Source organism: Coffea eugenioides, chromosome 6 (assembly GCF_003713205.1).
Source record: "Coffea eugenioides isolate CCC68of chromosome 6, Ceug_1.0, whole genome shotgun sequence".
Classification (NCBI taxonomy): domain Eukaryota; kingdom Viridiplantae; phylum Streptophyta; class Magnoliopsida; order Gentianales; family Rubiaceae; genus Coffea; species Coffea eugenioides.
The window spans coordinates 10,151,909-10,174,294 of record NC_040040.1 but is presented as its reverse complement, the minus strand read 5'-3'; the positions used below and the strand labels follow the sequence as shown (position 1 = coordinate 10,174,294).

The 22,386-nt window shown below is 39.0% G+C and overlaps 3 protein-coding genes and 1 pseudogene across 3 annotated transcripts; 1 reads left to right on the top strand and 3 right to left on the bottom strand.

Annotated features, from left to right (window-relative positions):
* The first annotated feature begins 5,706 nt into the window (after positions 1-5,706).
* LOC113775229 (leucine-rich repeat extensin-like protein 4) lies at positions 5,707-7,339 on the top strand. Its single transcript, XM_027320013.1, has one exon. The coding sequence runs from the start codon at positions 5,781-5,783 to the stop codon at positions 7,068-7,070; it is 1,290 nt and encodes a 429-aa protein (XP_027175814.1). The 5' UTR covers positions 5,707-5,780; the 3' UTR covers positions 7,071-7,339.
* Positions 7,340-8,162: 823 nt separating this feature from the next.
* Positions 8,163-10,620, bottom strand: LOC113776223 (acid phosphatase 1-like). The gene is made up of 3 exons (XM_027321338.1): positions 10,185-10,620; positions 8,762-8,971; positions 8,163-8,415 (listed from the first exon to the last, which is right to left on the bottom strand). The coding sequence occupies exons 1-3, from the start codon at positions 10,598-10,600 to the stop codon at positions 8,238-8,240; spliced, it is 804 nt and encodes a 267-aa protein (XP_027177139.1). The 5' UTR covers positions 10,601-10,620; the 3' UTR covers positions 8,163-8,237.
* Positions 10,621-11,278: 658 nt separating this feature from the next.
* On the bottom strand, positions 11,279-17,309 carry LOC113773517 (annotated as a pseudogene).
* A 1,307-nt stretch (positions 17,310-18,616) lies between these two features.
* On the bottom strand, positions 18,617-21,839 carry LOC113776084. The gene is made up of 2 exons (XM_027321161.1): positions 21,079-21,839; positions 18,617-19,765 (listed from the first exon to the last, which is right to left on the bottom strand). The coding sequence occupies exons 1-2, from the start codon at positions 21,693-21,695 to the stop codon at positions 19,105-19,107; spliced, it is 1,278 nt and encodes a 425-aa protein (XP_027176962.1). The 5' UTR covers positions 21,696-21,839; the 3' UTR covers positions 18,617-19,104.
* Between the last annotated feature and the right edge of the window lie 547 nt (positions 21,840-22,386).

The window sequence follows — 22,386 nt, the reverse complement described above, 5'->3', positions numbered from 1 at the left end:
ATCTAATACACAAAAAACTTCTATCTTTCTTCTTCTTTCTCCCCCACCCCATCCACCATACCTTCATCGCCGGCCACCACCTCTGCCGCCGTTTCCGGCGCCGGCCACCTATTCCGGCACCGGCATTCCCAAATTTTTTTTTTCCTTCCTTTCTCCCTCCCTTTCTCCTTCCCTCCCCTTCCTGGCCAAACTCCCCCGACCTATGCAGCAGCAACGATTACTTTCCTCCTGCTCTGGTTTTTCTTTGTCCCTCCAGTCAAGCCAACGCTACGGCTGACGGAGGAACAGAAGGGGTGGGGGTGGCGGGAAACGGGAAGGAGAACAGGAGAGGGGGAAACGAGAGGGGGGACGGCTGGCGGGGGGAGGGGGTGGCATGCCGGGGAGGGACTGGGGCAGCGGGGCCGGCTGGCGGGGGAAGGGGAGGCGCGGGGCAGCGGGCAGGTTGCAGAGGGGAGGGGAAGGGGCAGGAGGGCTAGCGGGAGGAGGAGGCAGCGGGGGAACGGCTGGGCTGGGGGAGGGGGAGGCGGGGGCAGCGGGGGCCGGGCTTGCAGAGGGGAGGGGAAGGGGAGAGGGGTGGCGGGGGAGGGGGGGGGGGGGAGGGGGGGGCTGGCTTGCAAGGGGAGTGGGAGGGGGCAGAGAGGCTAGGCGGGGGGGAGCGGGGGCGGGGGCTTGCAGAGGGAGGGGGAAGGGGCAGAGGGGCTGGCCGGGGAAGGGGGTGGCGGGGGAAATGCAGAGCAGAGGAGAAGGGGAAAGGGAGGAGAGGGGTGGCGGGAGGAGGAAGGAAGAAGAAGAAGAAGAAAGAGAAGAAAGAAAAGAAAAAGGAAAAAAAGAAAAAGAAAGAGAAAGAAAAAAAGAAAGAAACAAAGAAACAAACAAAAGAAAAGGAAAAAAAAATTCACCTCACAAAAATTTTTACAAAATTTTTTATCTTACAAAAACTTTTACAAAAAAATTTTTCACCTTACAAAAATTTCTACAAAATTTTTTCAAAAACTTCTACAGTGCACTACAGTAAAGTTTTAGACAAACTCTCAAAAAACTCATGTTCCAAACAGGCCCTTTGTTGTAGCAGAGTTTTTAGAGTATATTTTAAAATATTTTTAGAAAATATTTTGAAATATTTTTTATTGGCACTTTATTTTGAGATATTTGGTAAAATTTTAAAAAAATTTAAACTAATTTTTAAATTATCTTTTAGAGTACTTTGTTGTAACTTTTATTGTATTTGAAAAATACTTCAAAAACAGGAGATGCAAACAGAGCCATGTTTATGGTGACTCGTGAGGAGTGAGGTTTTTTCCTTTTTATATAAATTCTGGATGACTAGAAAAAGCAACATAATTAATTCTATTATGTTTTAGGTCATCAAAAATGGAAAATTCCCATTGTAGAGCCAGCATATATTGATATTCCATTTAGTAGCGTCTAACGCCCCCTTCTTCTTATTATTATTCCTAATTCACCATTTACATGCAAACAAAGACATAGACGGCTCTACTATACTTGCATTTTACGCACCTTCCAAATTTAATTTTGTTTTTCCAAAAAAGCTAAAACAATACCTAATACTAATACGCCTTTGAATGATAGCCTGTTAGGCACAAATAAACCCTCATATATACATCCAATAGAGTAGAAACAAAAAAAAATTCATTTAAGAGCAAGAATTATAGAATTGAGAGAGGCTCTTCAAAATAAGAGAGAATGGGAAAATATGCTAAGCGAAGGAGGAAAAGAAAAAAATTGAATCACTTGTTAGTTTTTATTTTATTTTTTGAAAAATAAGAAGTCAAAAAAAAAGAAATAAAGTATGGATTCTTGCAAATTACAAGTAACCAGCGATTTCAAGCGTATTGTACCAAGTCTAAGATCTTTTAAAATGACTACAAATTCTTTATTTTATTTCTTCAAATCTTTGAAGTTTTTATTATTATTATTATTATTCGGTACACTAAGAACACACAATAATCTCACTAAAAAAAAAGAAGATAGATCAATTATTAATGTTTTAAAATTATCATCTAGCCCCTATATTTTCATAGAACCGACATACATTTTATTTGGGACACAAATAGACGAACCCAATTTTTAAAGCAAAACGCTTGTCTCTTTTTTCTTCCTTCTTCGTGTATATTACTCCCTCCGTTCCACTTTGATAGTTTTGTTTCTTTTTTCACACAGTTTAAGAAAAAGTAGTTAATTTTGTTGGAAAAGTAAATTTAGATTGCTATTTTCCTAAAATACCCTCACATTAAATATGGTACAACTTTATGGGAACTTGAATTGATGGTAAAAAAAGAATCAACTCTCATTAAATGGGGTAGGTTTATAGTAACAACTACTTACATTCGGCCTTGTTTGGATTGCGATTTTTCGTCGGAAAATTACGTCGTTTTCCGTGATCACATTTCCCTATTACCTTTTTCCCTCACATACATCAAATCGCTACAGTAATTTTTCCATGAAAAATCATGGAAAATGCAATCCAAACAATATTTTAGAAAAATTAAAATGCAACTACATTCTTCAATTGGAAAGTGAACTATCAATTTGGGACAGATGAAAAAGGAATACAGGACTATCAAAATGGGATGGAGGAAGTATTTTCCAGCATAAACCGCCCCTCCCGACAACAATAATGGCTTTAATTCAAAGCTGGAAAGTACAGGTTTCAACTGGGAGTGAGAGCAGCATTTTCGTCTGTATTCGCATTTTATTCATGCTTAGCTAATGGCAATCGAACGCAATTGCTACGTTTTCACAAACGTCACTTCTGCTGTCTAACCAAATTGGTTTCCGGGGTCATTAATTAATGCTTACTGGAGAAGTAATGGGTCCATTTGTATACCATAATTTTTTTTAAAAAAAATTCAAATATTATTTTATTTACATTATGTTCACAAATTTCGATCACTTTTTTTATTTCATATATACGTCACATTATAAAAAATATTATAATATCAGTTCAAGCAACTTTTTGCAAATTCAAACACGTCTGAACAAACAATTGGTTTGTGTATACCACTTTTTTTTAATCAATCGTCACTATCTACTTCTACTCTAACTTATTTTAAAGAGATAATTCAATTGAGTTAAAGAAAATCGATAAAAACTGCATCTATTCGTGTGAATGTAAGGGAAGCCACATCAGTGACAAGATGGTCAATATGTGTATACGGGGATTGCGTTCACACGCATTGGATGGAGGTCAGACTTCATGATTCCCATCACCAGGTCAATAGAAATCCCATTCCATTATTTTTTGTTCATGTATGTACCATGTATGCCCGCCGACCCCTCCTCCCTCCCCGTCAAGCAAATATGATGGTGGACGTGACGAAGCACTCTGCTAAACCCAAAGCCAAAGCATCTATTAGAAAGCCTAATGGGAACCCGTACTACTACTAATTAATTAGGAATCATTTGACGGCAACCATTAGTCAAGGAACAAGTTGCCATTGATTTCTTCTCTTTTTTTTTCCTTTTCTTTTGGGTTCACTCAAAAAGGGTTCGAACACAAATTTCTCAATCTTGGAGACAATTATATATAGTAGCACTCACTGAGCCAAAGCTCGTTGGAGACAAAATATGGTGTATCCTGATCATGTGAGAAATTATCCTTAGTTGAGCGCATGATAATAGCTTCAATAAACCGAGGGGAAATTTCTTATTTCTTAATTCCACACGGTTCTTTATTCTTAATTTGTTGAAATGTACGAGTATCTTTCTTCAAAAAAATGGTTAATTTTTCAGCCTGTGCCCCTGTGTTTTCATGACAATTTCTCTTCACTATTTTTTCCATGGCAGTTCTATCATCAATCAAAGATCGAAGTTCATAGTCAATCAAGTTGCTTTAGATTTTGATCACGCCAGAACGATGCAAATCTTATCCATACATAAATTGTATGCAACTCCATCAGACATGTCATTTTTTACATTTCTCGTCTTTTCTTTGAGGCGAATTGTTTAGTCTTAGTCATGGAGTTTGGTGCTGTCTCCGAACTGTAGGTAGTAAGACCAGAAGGCGTGACTGGCAGCTAGGTTTAAAATCTCTTATGCATGCCAATGGTTACTATAAACAAATCAATTTCTCCGCGGCCACATCCACTGCTTTCCATGCTATTTCATTGAAAGTGTCGTGCTTTTTACTTTTCGATGTCTCAAAATATTTGTCATGTTGACAAAGTAAAAGCACCTTTTAGTTTCTCTTTCCAATATAATCATTATTTCTAATCATATGCATGTTACTATTCAATTTTAAATTTTGAATTTGTGAGAGTAAAATTGAAAACACAAACACAAACATCACAATCAAACAACTATTTTTAAAAAGTTGGATTTCCCAAATATGACTATATAATTGGGACAGAGGGAGTGTTGATTATTCCATAATATTGAGAGCATCCTTTCACTTATAATTTCAAACATGTTACAAACCTAATTATCAGGTCTGGCACATTTATATGCGATTCCTCCCCTTAGATGGTGTTTGTTTGCAGGGAAAAGTGCGAGGAAGTGAAGAAAAGTCTTCCTTAGCGCGCAAGTGTGGGAAGGTGAAGAAAAATCAGTGATCTAGGTCATCTAGAATGCTGATGGGCCCAAGGCAAAACTAGAAATTTATCAACCTTTTCCAGTACCTAACCAATATAGCGGCCTCTACAGAATGGGCTCAGTCCTCAAAATTAGTTGTCAGGCCCAACATATGCCCACAAAGCAACAGTCTGTTACATAAGAACCCAAAGGAGGCTGCATGCAACACTCTATCGTAGGCCTTCTCGATCATGGAATCAATGCGTGGATGCCATGGCCGGTACAGTGGAAGTTAAGCAGGGCTTGCTCTTGCTACCACAAAAAAAAAAAAAAAAAAAAAAATCTAAGTGTGAAGTTTTACTGATGATTATGTAGGCGTACTATTTATTTGGCAAGAGAAGAAAAATGTTTGTAAAGAAATAATTATAAACTGGTACAGTGGAGTAGACAGTATAAGATAAACATTACTCAATTATGGCCGGTAGCCACCCTCTCTTTTATATACAACTTGAAAATGTTCGGAGTTTTTGCACGCGTTTTTGCACGCGTTGGGGAAATCATTGGCACAAGGAAATATTTACTGAATTGCACGTTACTTGGCCAATGGCATGCCCAAAAATGGGAGTGCAGAGACAGGGAACCAATCAGCAATCATTCGAGTGCAGATAAATTTCAGGCACAAGCCATTAGCTGCTGATGATGGTAAAATGCAAACATGAACTTTACCATCTCCAGATTTCCATTGACAAAGATTTTTTTTTGAGTATTAACGCTTCGCATTCTTGGTTCTCTCCCTGTTCTGTCCTTTGGGATAAGAACTTCTGTCGCTTTCTCGTAATTACGAAGAATGTGACATCGAATCACGTAAAGTAATCCTCCTCTGTTTCATCATACTTATTATTAATGGAAGGAGCAATAGGCTGCCCAAAATTTCACCTTTGACCAATCTCCATGTTCAGAGTTACTCCTTTTTTTCTTTTTGATTCGCATGCATTGTGTTGTGGGGCGGGATGCTTGACTGGTTTGATATCCGAACCAGAAAAAGTTTTACTTTAACCAGCCAACATACTAATACGCTCTTGGCCCCAGAATTGTAAACAAAGACAACTACGTATATGCAATAAATGTATTTCATTCATTTCAAGACCAATAAACCCCACCAACTTCTTTCAGTCATCCGTGCAGCTACCTCATTTTTCCAAGCTCACAAGAAAGCCCATCATATAGGAAATTTGACTGTTCACCTCAAAATGGAGAAAACAACTCTGCTCTTGGCTTTTTTGCTTTATATGCTAAATGCTACAGGAGCTGCATTCTCAGTTGGTGGCGGTGTAGGTGTAGGTGTAGGTGTAGGTGTTGGCATTGGCGTTGGTGTAGGCAGTGTTGGTGGCGGAGTTGGAGGTGGTGGTGTTTGGCTTGGTGGAGGTGGAGGTGGAGCAGGGTTCAAGAATCCAATTCCATCAGCTGGTCCTGCTGACTCGAGGCTAACCGCGGCATACGCTGCTCTCCAGGCTTGGAAATCAGCAATCACAGATGATCCACTGGGGATTTTAAGTACTTGGGTTGGCTCAAATGTGTGTTCTTACAAAGGGGTTTTTTGTTCAGATTCCCAGGATTACATGGGCAATCCAATGGGTCCTGTCGTCGCAGGTATAGATCTTAACCATGCAAATCTTCGAGGCACCCTCGTTGAAGCACTTTCTTTACTCACAGACTTGTCACTCCTTCACCTGAACAGTAACATGTTCGGTGGCAGAATCCCCGATTCTTTCAAAGATCTCTCGTCTTTAACAGAGCTAGACCTCAGTAACAACCAGTTCTCTGGACCTTTTCCCACCACAATTCTTCTCATTCCCAACTTGCTCTACTTAGACCTCAGATTTAACAGCTTCTCAGGTCCCATTCCTGAGGATCTCTTCAACAAGAAACTCGACGCAATTTTTCTCAACAACAACCAGTTCGACGGTGATCTTCCTGAAAATCTGGGAAACTCTCCGGCGTCCGTTGTAAATTTAGCTAACAACAGGTTGAGTGGCAACATTCCATTCAGCTTCGGCTACGCTGGAATAAAGGAGATTTTGTTCCTCAACAACCAACTAACTGGTTGCATCCCTGAAGGAGTTGGCACGTGGACGGATTTGCAAGTTCTTGACGTAAGTTTTAACTCGCTAATGGGGCACTTGCCAGACTCCATTTCTTGCCTAAGCGGTATTGAAGTTCTCAACTTTGCACACAACAAGCTTTCAGGGGAGTTGCCGGACATGGTCTGTGCACTGAGAAACTTGCTGAATTTGACTGTCGCCTACAATTTTTTTTCTGGATTCAACCAGGATTGCTCAAAACTGAGCATTGGGTTTGATTTTTCGTTAAATTGCATTCCTGGAGTGGTTATGCAGAGGCCTCAGCCAGAGTGCTCGGCAGTTCCCGGAGGTGGATTGAGTTGCCTTAGAATTCCTTCAGCAAAGCCTCTCGTTTGTGGTACACTGTTTGGGGATCGAAAGACTCCGACAAGTCCAGCTCCAAGCCCGTCACATCAATGAGTGAGGGCACAAAACAGGCTAGCTTTTAGCCTAGTGTGGGCTGTCACTCATTAACTCTTCAGTGAAGTTATGACCAGAGCTTCCAAATTTGTTTATTTCTAGCTCCAATTGAAGATGAATTTCAATTTACTTGCGCTGCTACTACAAGTTTTTCACAGGCAATTGTTTCGATTAGACTGTGAGAGATATGCGACTGTACTACTAGTAACATATACTAGTAATATTATTAATTATTGGGTAATATAATATATGTTGGAATTCTTTAATTATGCCTTGACTTCCTCTTCTTCTTCTTTTTTTTGTCAAATTATGCCTTGACTCTTTTATTGCCAACCTTGAGTACGATCTGTTTTTTTTTTTTAATGCCGTATTTGATCCCAGTTCATGCCCGAACGGAACGAAGATTTGCCCCACCAATTGCAGCTTAACAGTTACAATTATGTTGTCAACTTCTATCTTGTTCATGATCAATGAGGATGAAGATTCAGAACTTTCACGTGACACGACGCAATAATTGTAGGCTCTTTCGTTCGCTTTGCTATTTCTGGTGCCCATTTTTTCTTCCAGATAAAGAAAAAGTGAGCATTATTCTATCCTGCCAACTGGTGGCACAAAAGTAGCAGTGCGTGAAATTTCGCATTGTCCCTTCCCCTCTTATTTCTGCTTAATTGTGCGTGCCTTTCCACCATTTAATACGTTTACGAAACCAATTGATGCCAACAGCCAATAGCCTGTTGACAAAATGGTTCAACCCTGTCTTCCATCATATACTTTCCATTTAACTGTGACTATCACGACTTCGTCCAACGAAAATTCGATCATATACTTGTCATCGTATACTTTTCATTTAATTGTGACTATCACTTTCTAGTGACTTCGTCTAATGGAAATCCGTCAGTTAGATTTCCCTCCCTCTAAACTAACATTGAGCAGACTATACAAATGTTATAGATAAAAAAAAAAAAGAAACCAATTGACTCTTTTATACATTTTCCTTTTAGGGTGGGCCATTCGGCATGTGCAAAGTTAATTTAAGGATTTTAGTACACAGAGGAATAACACAAGAAGTCCACGCTCATGGCGGCTGTCAAAGGTAAAAAAAAAAAAATGAATCAGATTAATGTTGTTACAGAGGAGCAAATGTCCAATTATCCACCACCTGTTCCATTAGGCAATATAGTACACTGGATTTGGGAGTTTGAAGGACCGTTTGGCAACTGCGAAACCATTCAAGTCGCTCCACTGATCACCTGAGCTCCCATGAATAACATAACCTTCATCTTCTAACTCCTTCCTCCTCTCAGATTTGTAGACTGTGGCAGGTTTACCATGATCGGAAGGCCCCCTGTGGCATCCAGGAATTAGATCTCCTCAGTCAACAGATTACTGGAATACTACTGGGATAATTCATTAACATCTATAATCTTTTCAGCAACACATACATCACTTCACCAAAAATACTATGGTGTCATACTAATAAATAATAAAACATTCCAAATAATGGGTATTTACTTTTGATATTTCATGAGCACACAAAGCAGTGCACGTATATGAAAGCTTCGAAAGACTCGATAGCTGAGGATAATCCTACTCATCTGGGTTATCATACGGATTGAAACATGTTTACAATTAGTACTTTGTTCAGTTATGATATGGATTGATATACGTTACTCATTCACACTACGACTTACCTCAAGATAAGCCTTTCCCAGTTGCTGTATCCAGCGTAATCTAGATTTTTGCTTGTGGCACTCCTTTGAAATTCAGTTCTACCAGTCAACAAAAATATCTTAAAGCCCAGCTGCTCCAGCTCTTTATACAGCCTCAAACTTGCTGGCAATGCAGGGGCCTCAGCCAAGTCAACCCACTCATCAAATGAATTTTCATCAAAAGTCTCTGATCTGTGTCCAACTAACAGAGTTTGATCAATTATCAAGAACAAATGAAGGAAGATGGTAAAGAAAAGCATCAGCCAAGCAATCAAAAATTACCATGCAGGCTCCCCCCAAAAAAAAAATTTTTTTTACCGTGCAGCTAGCCAATGATCAGCATATCAGTTTGTTTGTTTGTTCGTTTTGGTTTAATAGGAAAGTGAAAAAACGAAACGAAGGTTTGTGCATCAACAAGTGCTATTCTGTATTTTTGCTCAGATATGACAATCGAATGCAAATAGTACGTGCATGATAAATTCATATAAAAAATGGACAGCATAAATTGAAACTTGTTCTGGAACAGGATGGTGATGAAGTATGATGCATGATTTCGCTCAAAAGCAGGGGCTTCACGACCAGAAAGTGATTTTAAGTGAAACTAACGGCCAAGATTTTGAAGGCATTGTAAAGATGAATGGTCTAATTTGGGTTGGTGGGCTACACTTTAGACGTATAAAGATCCACAATTTCAGTTTGAGTTTGAGTTTGAGTTTGAGAGCTCTGCAACAATGCATATTTCACTGTCCCGTTACAACTGAATGGTAAAGGTCCCCCTAGCATCCAATTTTGCAAAATTTTAGCACTACCATGATATGATGATAACAATGTGGCCTCCTGTAAAGGCAATGGGCTATCACATGGCAACTATAGACATGTAACTAAAAGAGCTCGTACAGATCATTCAGAAAACCACAAGCCTCAGTAATCAATCACTGATGCAAATGCACGCATTCTTAAAGTGACTTCTGAGGTCCACAAGTTGACACCGTCAGAAAATTAGAATGCACAAGCCACAAGCATTGTTGAAGAATACCATTAACTTCGGAAAAGAATGGTCTGTAGCAAAAACACCAATTACTAGTTAATTTAAGGACCAGCAAACAAAAGAGCGTGTTATTTATGGAAAATTCATAGATATACCATTCTACTGAATTGGCATCCTTACGCCCTGCGGCTGCGAATTGGAAGGTATGGGATGTATTTAGGACAACCACCATAGCTAGCTAGAGTCCACAAATTCCTATTTCGACAACATATTAGCATTACCTAATTACTTGCAAGCAAGTACTTAGTTGACTACTGTTGCTAATTAGTATTTTCAGCGGGAGCATTTCATAGCAGTGACAATGATTACAATCAGATTCAGCTGAAACCAGGATTAGCAAAGATTCGTTTGACTCACCCGAACCCATGGACCGCATAATAAGGGACGTTGGAAAGCAGAGTTTCATCAATGTCGAAGACCCAAGCGTCCTTCCCGTTGCCGGAAACCTTCACCGTCTTCGCGAACTCCAGGGACGCGTCAGCTACGGCCTCTGAGTCCGCCCGATACCGATCATTGGTGACGTAGTCCTGCACGAATGCAACGCATCTGGATGGGATGCGAGCCCAGGGACCGACGTCATTTGCTTCCACGACGAATCTCCAGCTGTCACAGTAGAGATTATCGTCCCTCGGAATCTTCCGGTGGCGGTGGTGGGGGGAAGATCCTGAATTTTCGGGCAGGATTTGGAGGATCGAGTCGGGGAAGGCAGTAGATAGGGAGACGTGGAGGGAGAGGAGGACGATTTGGCCGAAACCCCACGACGAGCGCATCATGTCCCCACTCTAGATACAAGAAAGCGCTGTCGAATCAAAAGTTGCTTTCTTGTTTGGGAAAGTTCTGACCTCGATGACAATTGACACTTCAAGTCTTTTTTGTCCGGATACGATACATTCTATTATATACCTATTCCTTCTCTATATTAGAAGGAGGGACCCAAAGGAGTTGGAGACCTACTCCTACTCTATATTAGGATGAGGAGGATCTAAAGGGATCGGGACCTACTCCTACCCTGTACTATATTGGAGGAGGGAGGACTCAAAGAAATCGAACGGAACTCGGAGAATTGAACCATCATCGGTCCAGATTGATGCCCAAAAGAGTTGGGGAAGGAGGGATCCAACAGAATTGGGGACCTACTCCTACTCCATATTAGGAGAATTGGGGACTCAATGGAGTCAGAGACCTACTCCTACTCTATACTAGGAGGAAGAGAAATCCAAAAGGATCAAGGGGAACTTGGGGAACTGAATCACCGTCGGTTCAAACTGATGTCCAAAAAGTTCGGGGGAAATTGAGGAACTAAATCACCATCGGTACAGACCAATGCCTATGCACCCATTGAGGAAATGTTCCAAGAAATCTTGAATTTAGAATGCAGGCCAAGGATTTTGATCCCTTAACCTACACCCAAGAATACAATATCACCATATAGCCATTTAATCACAAGAAATTTAGCAACCCTGCAGGTCCCGCCACTTTAGATAAACTAGCCCTGCACGATAATGGGTATAAGCCCCTGCAACTACAAGCACATGGAAGAGTTGGTGACTGTGCCCAGCAATGTCGAACTTTCCAGGCATCCATCTTTCAGGAACTCTCATATTGTTGGATAAATGGCTACAACAATGTTAACACTATCTGCTTGAGTCGTGCGTAGCACTGTCCTAAGAAACTATTTCATGAAATTGAAATGTTTCCCCAGGATTAAACAAGCCTTCTTCTATTTATTGCGAACAAGAAAGACAAACTTTCTTCTTGTTGCAAACTAGAAGGACCAGAACTAGCAAATTAAAACCAGCAGATATATATAAAAAAAAGATGAGAACAGAATTATCAGGAAGATATCAACTAACAAAAAATAAAAGAGAGAGAGAGAGAGGGATAGAGCAGCTATCAAAAGATATTAACTGAAGCTGCTGGGGTGATTTTCTGAGGGAGAAGTGGATCCTATTTATAGACTTCAGAGTGAGGTGCAACCCTTCTCACTTCCGATGTGGGACAAAGACTGCAACCCTTCTCACTTCTCAATGTGGGACAGAGAAAATAATACTTCTCATTTTTTCGATGTGGGACAAAGAATATTTTTGAAATACTATATATTTTACAACAATCTCCCACCTATTTCAAAAAAATTCTTTGGATAAAGGAAGAATTTTAAAAGTACTCTGCTGGATTTGGTTGAAATGTAATTAGATTGGTGTCTTTTGGACTATGAACCAAACATAGATTGATAAAATATGATCTACAGAATTATTGGTGAAATATAAATTTCTATGAACCAATAACTCTTGATATGTGACAGAGATTTTATCAATCACATTACAACCCATAATTTGCTGTTAACGCGATTTTGCGCTTTTTGGCCGTGCGCCTGCCTGGTTATTCATGAGAGCTCTAAAGATTTGACCAATGAATCTTATAGGAGCGGCCCCACTCCACTCTCATATAGGTGAATTCATCAAGTGTGTATTGCTTTAACTACACCTCCCTAATGGGATATGAATTCATTAAGAGTTTTAACTCATCCTCACATTTACTCAAAGCACTTATCTCTGGAGGGACTTAAATTGAAGTGCTTTACCATCAATATTGACTTGTTATTACCCATATGAACCTACTTCATGGGATCACCAATCACATAGGTTGGGTTACTGTCTCTATTGACAACTTGTTGGTCGAAGTCCCATTTCTTTTGTAGTTTGAAGAATCAATTTTCTTCCTACGGGTTTAGTCAGAGGATCGGCCAAATTCAACTCTGACTTTACATAATCAATGGAAATAATTCCATCTCTAAGCAGCTGCTTTACGACATCATGTCTCAAGCTCATGTGTCGACTTTTACAATTATACGATTTATTTTTAGCTATGGCAATCGCTGCTTGACAGTCACAATGTATGGACACAGGAGGCAACAAATCCTTAGTTGAAGGAATGTTAGCTAAGAAATTTCTCAACCACTCGGCCTCAGTCCCTGTCAGTTCCAGAGCTACAAACTCTGACTCCATTGTTGATCTAGCAATGATTGTCTGTCTAGCAGATTTCCATGCTATTGCACCACCACCAAGGGTGAACACATAACCACTAGTGGATTTCGTATCATTTGAATCAGAGATCCAATTAGCATCACTATAACCTTCTAATACAGTGGGAAATCCACTATACAGGATACCAAAATTCATGGTACCTCTCAAATATTTCATTAGTCTGACTAATGCAAACCAGTGCTCACGGTTGGGATTATGAGTATATCTACTCAGTCGACATACAGCATAAGCTATATCAGGTCTAGTAAAATTCATCAGATGCATCAGACTCCCAATAATCTGAGCATATTTAGACTGAGCAATTGGGTCACCATTATTTTTCTTTAATTGAGTGTTAGCATCATAAGGAGTACTCACAGGTGTCACATCATAATTTTCAAACTTCCTAAGAAGTCTCTCTGTATAATGTTCTTGTGACAACATTATACCATCACATTTTCTTATGATTTTAACACCCAATATTATTTTGGCTTCACCCAAATCTTTCATATCAAAATTAGAAGACAAAAAATATTTAGTACTATTTACAATATCTAGACTAGTACCAAATATAAGCATGTCATCCACATATAAACTGATTATCACATATTGATCATTTATAATTTTGACATATACACATTTATCCACTTCTACAGACGAAAATCCATCTTTCATCAATACTTGATCAAATTTCTCATGCCACTGTTTAGGAGCTTGTTTTAGGCCATAAAGAGATTTAATTAGTTTACAAACCTTATTTTCTTGTCCAGATACAATACATCCCTCAGGTTGAAACATATAAATTTCTTCTTCTAAATCACCATTTAAAAAGGCTGTTTTGACATCCATTTGATGAATAACAAGTTTATGGATAGAAGCTAAAGCAAATAAAACTCGAATAGACGCAATTCTAGTTACTGGTGCAAATGTATCAAAATAATCAATATTTTGTTTTTGAGAAAATCCTTTTGCTACTAAACGAGCTTTGTACTTTTCTATAGAGCCATCAGAGTTATATTTTCTTTTAAAAATCCATTTGCAACCAATAGGTTTTGCACCAGGAGGTAAGTCTACCAAAATCCAAGTTTTATTTGACAAGATAGAATCAATTTCAGATTTAATTGCTTCTTTCCAAAATTTACACTCAGGAGAAGAAATAGCATCGGAGTATGTTAAAGGATCATTATCAACAAGAAAGGTTTGGAATTCATTTCCAAATGAAAATTCTTTTCTTGGCCTTTTGCTCCTTCTTAATTCCTCAATTGGAATAATTTCCTTATTTATTTCAACAGGTGCATGAGAAATTTTACTAGACAGTGGAAAAATATGTTCAAAAAATTCAGCATTCTTTGTCTCAATAATTGTATTACAATCAAGTATATCACTTCTTAACACAAGAAATCTATATGCAGCACTATGTTCAGCATATCCAATAAACATACAATCAGAAGTTTTAGAACCTATTTTCCTTTTCTTAGGTTCAGGCAACAAGACTTTAGCAAGACACCCCCAAACTTTTAAATATTTCAAATTTGGTTTATAATTTTTCCATAACTCATAAGGTGTTTTGCCAGTCTTTTTATGTGGGATTCTATTTTGTAAGTGACATGCAGATAATATAGCTTCTCCCCATAAATTATCTGGAGCATGAGAACTAATTAACATAGAGTTCATCATTTCTTTTAACGTTCTATTTTTCCTTTCAGCTACTCCATTAGATTCTGGTGAATAAGGTGGAGTTATTTCATGTATTATGCCTTCCTGTTCACAAAGGTTATCTAAAGTTAAATATTCTCCACCCCTATCTGATCTAATTCTTTTTATCCTTTTATTAAGTTGATTTTCTACTTCAGACTTATAGGATAAAAAGGCATTATAAGTATCATCTTTATTTCTAAGTAAATAAACTTTGGTATATCTAGAATAGTCATCTATAAATGTGACATAATACCTTTTCCCACCTCTAGTCATTGTTTGTTTTAAATCACCTAAATCAGTATCAATTAAATTTAATAATTCAGTTTCTCTATGGACAGTTATACAACTTTTCTTTGTTATTTTAGCTTCCGCACATGTTTCACATTTGTCCATATTATCATTAATACCAGAAATTAGACCACATGATTGCATTTTCTTTATATAACCAATATTAACATGTCCCAATCTAGCATGCCATAAAGAAATGGAATCAACAATATAAGCAGAAGAAGATGCATTTTCATTGATCACATTGGAAATATTAAGTACAAAAAGTCCCTGATTACAATAGCCTTTCCCTACAAACACATTATTTCTTGTCATTACAATCTTTTCAGATTCGAATGACACTTTCACCCCAACTTTTCCAAGCAAAGCCACAGAAACAAGATTTGCCCGAATATTTGGAACATGCAGCACATCATTAAGAGCCAAAGTATTTCCTGAAGTGAGTTTCAATAGTACTTTGCCCTTACCCAGAACTTTAGCAGTTCGTGAGTCTGCAAGGTAGACTATTTTTTCATCATCCCCTATTGAAGTATAGGAGGAAAACGCTTCTCGATTTGCACATATGTGCCGAGTAGCCCCAGAGTCTACCACCCATTCTTTAACATTAGCTGCAATGTTCACTTGAGAGATGACTGCAGCAATTATTTCATCTCCTTCGGTTAAATTAACCTTAGGAGGATTACCATTTGCTTTGTCACCTTTATTGTATCTATACAGGGCAGCATAATGTTCTGATTTTCTACAATAATGGCAATTGCCTTTCTTTTTCTTAAAGTTGGGAATATTAGGCTTGTAATTGGAATTTTTTGGTCTATTATACTGGGACTTATTGGCTTGCATATAGCTACAATACACGTCAAATAATTCATTTAAGAGTGTTTGTAAAATAGTATGCCTACATACCTTATTGGCATATTGCCACGATTCTTGTATTTTGACATCTGTGGTTGAAGCAGGTTGGGACTCCGTTAGTGCATAGACCACTCCATGGATGTCGAGTCGTGAGTGTACTCGTTCTTGCCACCTTTTGAAATTTTCATTGGCAAAGACTTCAACTTTGGAGATATCTGGAAAAGGCTTGGCGAATGGTAGTGCAACTGCAACGGCCGCGGATGAAGGTTGTGGGGTGTTAACACTGTCAGATGCCATAGTTTCTTAGATTGTTGGATAAATGGCTACAACAATGTTAACACTATCTGCTTGAGTCGTGCGTAGCACTGTCCTAAGAAACTATTTCATGAAATTGAAATGTTTCCCCAGGATTAAACAAGCCTTCTTCTATTTATTGCGAACAAGAAAGACAAACTTTCTTCTTGTTGCAAACTAGAAGGACCAGAACTAGCAAATTAAAACCATCAGATGTATATATAAAAAATGAGAACAGAATTATCAGGAAGATATGAACTAACAAAAAATTAAAAGAGAGAGAGAGAGAGGGATAGAGCAGCTATCAAAAGATATTAACTGAAGCTGCTGGGGTAATTTTCTGAGGAGGGAATGGATCCTATTTATAGATTTTAGAGTGAGGTGCAACCCTTCTCACTTCCGATGTGGGACAAAAGACTGCAACTCTTCTCACTTCTCAATGTGGGACAGAGAAAATAATACTTCTCATTTTTTGATGTGGGACAAAGAATATTTTTGAAATACTATATATTTTACAACACTCTCATGGCGTAGACCAGTGCTCCAATGCCATAAAAAGCTCCCATTAGAAGTTCATACCCAGTTGTATGAAGTGCCTCAGGCCGATTCCAAACTAGAATTAGCTTACGCAGAATTGGCGCCGCACCTCACACCCCCGTCACAAAGAAGAGGGATGCCCGCATGGTACGATATTCTGGAGTTCGGAATACTGGTAGAAGGGAAACCAATATGGTACCAATTCCCAGAGTAGTAATGAATCCCAGGTACAAGTTGCAGAAGACTGGATAGCACATGAAGGAATACTAAACAGGAGGATAAGAGGAGGTCGAGATTAGAGCCGCAATCCCGGCATAATCAAGCCTGAGAATGATGTATGATAAACGCTCTGAGTGGCATAAGAGCAAATGGCAGGTGCTGCTTGCCAGCAAGCAAAACATAGCACCAACTTCAATAGTCAATAGGCTCAACTGCGGTCGGAAACAAATCGAGTCGAATTCAAATTCGACGAGTTTTTAATGTAAAGTTTAAACTCGAATTTAAAAAAATAAAAAATAATTATTTTATTTTTAAAAAAATAAATAAAATAAGAAATTTTCTTAACAAATAATAAAATATTAGAATAATATAGGTAATTTTACTATTAAAATAAAAAATTATATATATAATCGAGTCGACTAGTAAGTTAATGAACTGAATATCTTTGAACTCGATGTTAATCGAGTTTAAGTCGAGTTTTGATTCAAACTACTCGCGATCGGCTCAATTGATTTGCAGCCTTAGATTCGATCCTACGACGAATGCTTAAACACCAAGTGGCTAACCCCATATTTTGAAATTTTAGTTTTTACTCCCATTGAGTTATAGAAATTAATAAATCCCCCCAAAAACCTTGGATTTTTTTATTTGTACATCAAATTTTGTCTAAAAAAAATTATGATTGAAATATTTTGAAACTTTAGATTGAAGACTTCAATAGTCAATAGGCTCGATCCTACGAACGTAAAGAATGAAAGAAGTTTCAGAAAATTTAGTAGGGTCAATGTAGAAAGGTAAAAGGAGTTATAGAGAATTATGGTACCAATGCAAGGCAAATAAATAAAAATTAATTTTTTTTAGGGAGGAGTGAAATTCATGCAGGAAAGGTGGGGGGGGGGGGGGATTCAAATTTAGAATGTCTATTTTTTGGAATTTCAACCTTAACTACTAAATTAAATCCTTTTTGACAAATTAAAAGTTATTAATTTTTTAAAGTTGATGGGGGCAATCATCATATGGCGGCTCCACTCCTGATTTACAAATAGAATACTTTATTTCGAAAGCCATTAAATTCCTTTTTGTGTTTTACTTTTTCTTTCTAATAGAGGGTGTGATTTTTTTGTTTTTAGTAAAGGATGTGAGGCTTCAAATCTTTTTGTTTCCATCTAAAAAAAAAGAACAAATGTCGAATTTGTCAGTAATTTTTTTTCCAGCGTTTCTCATGTTCTCAACTAAATAACAAGCTTTCTCAATAAATAATAAAGTATCCAATCAAAACTAAGAAGGAAGGAATTTTCATTTGTTGATATTTTTAGTGATTTAATTGTTATTATATGGAGTTTTTTTTTTATACCTCCCACCCCGATGCATGCCTCCAACTATAAGGCCCACTATTCAAACCCTGAATTTAATAGGCGAAAGAATTTTAAGAGTTCTCTCTCCTATCCACTTGATAAACCCCAGTAGGTATTATTGGACGGAGTAATTAAATATCAACCCTGATAGATCTAGGGCTCGGTTGTGAGTAGTTTTGGACCGTGCCAGCTGATTGGATCAATTGCCACAAGAGGCATTCGTACCATACGTGTTAGGCCATGTGATTCAGCAAAATTAACCCGATCCGCCTGTAAATCATTTTCCATCCAGCATATCCTTGAACAAGAGCATCGCTTAAGAATTAAGATATAAGAATTATTTAAAAAAAAAAAAGAATTAAGATATAAGAGGAAATATATCGAGAAAAACTTGGCAGAAAAATTAAATCGAGTAGAAACTCGAGAACAAGACAAATGATGACTGACAAAAAGAACGGCCCATTCAGGCGACAAGTAGCACTTAAAGAACAGTTGATGCAACAGGCTACCTTATAATTGAAGAAACATGTACGGCAATGGAAAGAATCAATAAATATGATTACTGTATCAAACATATGGTAACTCTTTTCTTTTTACAGTGTCAATCTGCAACGCACGCAAAATACTCAGGTTCTGTAACGAGAGACAACACTCAGCTATTGTAATGTAGAGATACAAAATTAAGTGGACCAAACCGTGAAAATAAACAAAGATATACTTCATCTTTGAAGGGAGTTAAATATCACTTAGAAGTGAGCAAGATTGCTTCTTCGACACAGCCAAACCACCAGAGTCAGTCTCACAAAGAAAGAGCAAAATGGTGTTTTGTTTTTCTCAAGAAATGTGAGGATTGAGTAAGAAAAATAGTCTTTTGGTTTTATTGGAAAAGGCGGCCAAAAAGAGGCATCTTCCGTGCTCAAACCAAGGTCTGGCAGGCAGAAACCAAGGGTTATCATCTGCATGAGAAGAAAGAGGAAAAAGTAAGTGTTGAATTTGGTGTGAGGAAAGTTGTTATGAGAGCGAGTCTTGTTCATCCGGGCAAAGCTCTTTCCTGAGCTTGCGTGAAAAAAGGCGACAAGCATCCATGCTGAGGTCAATGGCAGCTGAAAGTGCAACAAATAAGGCTGCATCGGCCATGCAGGTTACGTGTCGTACCCCTACTTGAACCATTGGTTTGCTCACTTTCCCTTCAGCTTCTACGCTTGACCCCATGACAAATCCTCGAACTGGCAACACTAAACTCAGAACTGAATCTTTCCTTGCATTGTCAATGCAAAATTGTCCCCCCCTTTTCACACTCATTGTACCTTCAGCAATAGGCACTCCGCTTGTTAGGCCGGAGTCAGTAACGAGCGCAAATCTATAGCCTAAACCATCAACTGGCCCTCTCTCTCGCCAAGCCTCAAGACGGCCCCAAGGTTTCCAGCTACTAACGGAGGGTCCATTGGGCCGGAGGATGAGCCATGCGCCGGGATTTGATCGAGAAACTCGATCAGAACCGGGGGACGGAACAAAGGGAGTGATCATCGAGGCAGCTGCAACAGCTGAGCCTGAGAGATCATGGATCATTATCATCCACCCCTTGCGCTCTCTCCCAGACTTTTCTCTTTCACCGGAGAAGGTTCTCACCCACCCTTTATTACCACCCATGGTAAAATCTGAAGGTAGAGATCTGATAGCCAACAAAACAGAAGTACAATGATCAGTATAATTCATACCATAAAGTAATCTTTTAAGCAACAGTAACCAAAAAATATATATATATATATATATATAGTTGTAATATTGAAGCACATTTTGGTCAAAGAGAATTATTAATGTACTATCTAACCGAGAACATAATCATGCAATAGAACTAAATCTTTGCACATGGGATTAAAGGGGAATCAATTTAGTTAGTTGTCGTTAACAGTAGTGTACTGCAAGACTAAATAGTGTCTGTTTGACCAAAGGCGAAGATCATCAAATCTTATTAAGAATTACTCCATTAAATTTTGTCAGAATGGCATATAATGAGACAAGGGATGGAAGAATAGTAGGCCATGACAGCGTACATGATACAACTTGTTTAGTTTAATTTCTTGTTAATGTGGTGGTTAGCAGCAGTTGGACAAGTAAGAGAAATAGATCTAGCTAGTTGTCGAGATTTGCATCAAAAGATAATCGTCTAATCCATCATTTAGCGGGCTCAATGATGAGCCCTACCAAGAATTCAATCAGTAAAATCAAAACTCCTGAAGCACATAACCCTATTAACAGTGAATTAGTCCGACAATTAGGACCTACCAAGCATATGCTGGTTAAATTTAAAAAAAAAAAATTTACCTATTAATTGGATCAGTAACACTGAGCCACACTGGTTACTCTTGGAAAATTACATCATAAAACTATCTCATCACTTGTTTTTTTACATTAATTTTCACCTTAACCCAAAAATAGAACTGATAATCAAATTTAGTAAAAGCAGCATGTAATTAGTTTTGTAACACCATTAATGTTCCCTTTTTTAATTTTCCCTGGCACTCTTCATTGTCCAATTTAATGCCAATGAGGGTGGTGACGAACTCAAGAAATTGAGCAGCTCCCATGTGATGTGCCTCAGATTTGGAAAAAGACCTCCTATGGATCCGTCCCATTACCCACTACATTATGCTAGCCAACAAATTTAATCTTGCAATAAGTAACAATGGTAAAAGAAAGAAGTAAAAAAAAGAATGAAACAAGATGCTATTAGGGAAGTCTGGAAAAATGAAAAGAACGAGATAGCTGACCATGAAGCAGAATTTCGGAGACAGAAACAACGAGTAGTAGGGAGCAAGGGGGACAGAACAAAGAAGAAGAACGAGTAGTAAGGAGTATGGGGGAGAAGGAACAACTGGCGTGGGCCACCACAGAAGTACACTTTAACGAAAATTGGAAATGAAGTGCTAAAGTGCGCCGAAGGACACGAATCCCTGACTAGCCTGACACTTCTCACTCACTCACCGTGACCGGTTGTTGCGATCGGCACTGAACTTGCAGCTGAAAACCGGCTGCCGTATATTCTCCTGGATCTGGAAAACCACCGGGCTGCATTCTGGTTCGCCTCCGAACTGGAAAACAAACCGGGGATCGGGTTCGGACCGTACGACTGCGTGCAATTTAGCAACCGGCTTGTCCGGTCCAGCAGAGCCGGCCAGCTTCATCCACCCATTATAGTAGACGGACGGCTTGGACTGAGCCCCGGCCCCGCCAACGTTGATGGACATCTTAACGGAGCCTAGAAGTTTGCCGCAGGGGACGCCACAAGTGCGGCCCATGCGGCCGGTGAAGACGGAGACCTTGAGAGTGAGGAGGGGCTTGGAGGAGAGGCGACGGAGGGTGGAGGGGTCGAGGTGGAAGCCGGCGGAGGAGGTGGAGGAGTCCGGAGAAGACGAGGACGAGGGGTCGGAGGTGCAGAGAGGGATAAGGGCGGTTTGGGAAGGGAAGTTGGTGAGCTTGAGCTTGGCGTAGCAGGGAGTTGCGGAAGGGTGAACGCCTGGACCGGCGGGCTTAGTCGGGGAAGAAGGGAGTTTGAGGGCTAAGGATTCGATGATGAGACGGACAAATGGACAGGGATCCATTTCTCATCCAATGCAGCAATGCAAAAGTATGCAATGCAGGGCAGAGAGTCTAGAAATAAAAATGCCTGCGGGGAATTTCGTTATGGGATTGTGTTTTCAGACTTGGGGAGGGAGAGACGGAATTGATGGATTGAGTTGATGTTAGAGAGAGAAGAGTAGATAGAATGGAGAAGATGATGAGGGATAGAGTCGTAGTAAGTACTTGGATGAAGCTGTAGTATTGCTGAACTGGATGAATAAATGTCGGCTCACAAAGCAAGGCGGGTTAACTAACTGCTGTTTTCTGTAGTTTTTGGTTTTCTTTTCACGATGACTTTTGTCTTTTTCCTCGTACCGGCCGTGCTCCTAAGCTATATCGAAACAGAACTTAACATGAAATGGTACAGTACACACGCAAAATTTACTACTATCAACCTATTAAATGTTACTGAAAAATAAATATTTGGTGTCGGAATGCACTAAATAACTTATGGTAATCATCATGATACAAAAATACTTTACATGAACAATAATTTCATAAGTGAAGAATTTCATATCTAACCATGATTGTCCTTTAGAATTTCATAAGTGGAGTAATTTTTTTTTTTTTTTTTGTCGACACAGGGGTGTCCGGGTCAATCCTTACGGGGCCCGACTAATCCCCTGCTGCCCAGGAGAGGAGGCCTCACTCCACACCGAACACGTTAACAGC

Excerpts from the sequence above, each read along its gene's own strand:
- LOC113775229 (XM_027320013.1), top strand. The coding sequence starts at position 5,781 with ATGGAGAAAACAACTCTGCTCTTGGCTTTTTTGCTTTATATGCTAAAT.
- LOC113776223 (XM_027321338.1), bottom strand. The coding sequence starts at position 10,600 with ATGATGCGCTCGTCGTGGGGTTTCGGCCAAATCGTCCTCCTCTCCCTC. Across the intron at positions 8,972-10,184 it reads TATGCGGTCCATGGGTTCGG|ATCAGAGACTTTTGATGAAA; the intron begins GTGAGTCAAACG and ends AGTTGGACACAG. Across the intron at positions 8,416-8,761 it reads TGGGAAAGGCTTATCTTGAG|GGGGCCTTCCGATCATGGTA; the intron begins GTAAGTCGTAGT and ends TGGATGCCACAG.
- LOC113776084 (XM_027321161.1), bottom strand. The coding sequence starts at position 21,695 with ATGGATCCCTGTCCATTTGTCCGTCTCATCATCGAATCCTTAGCCCTC. Across the intron at positions 19,766-21,078 it reads GATCGCAACAACCGGTCACG|ATCTCTACCTTCAGATTTTA; the intron begins GTGAGTGAGTGA and ends GTTGGCTATCAG.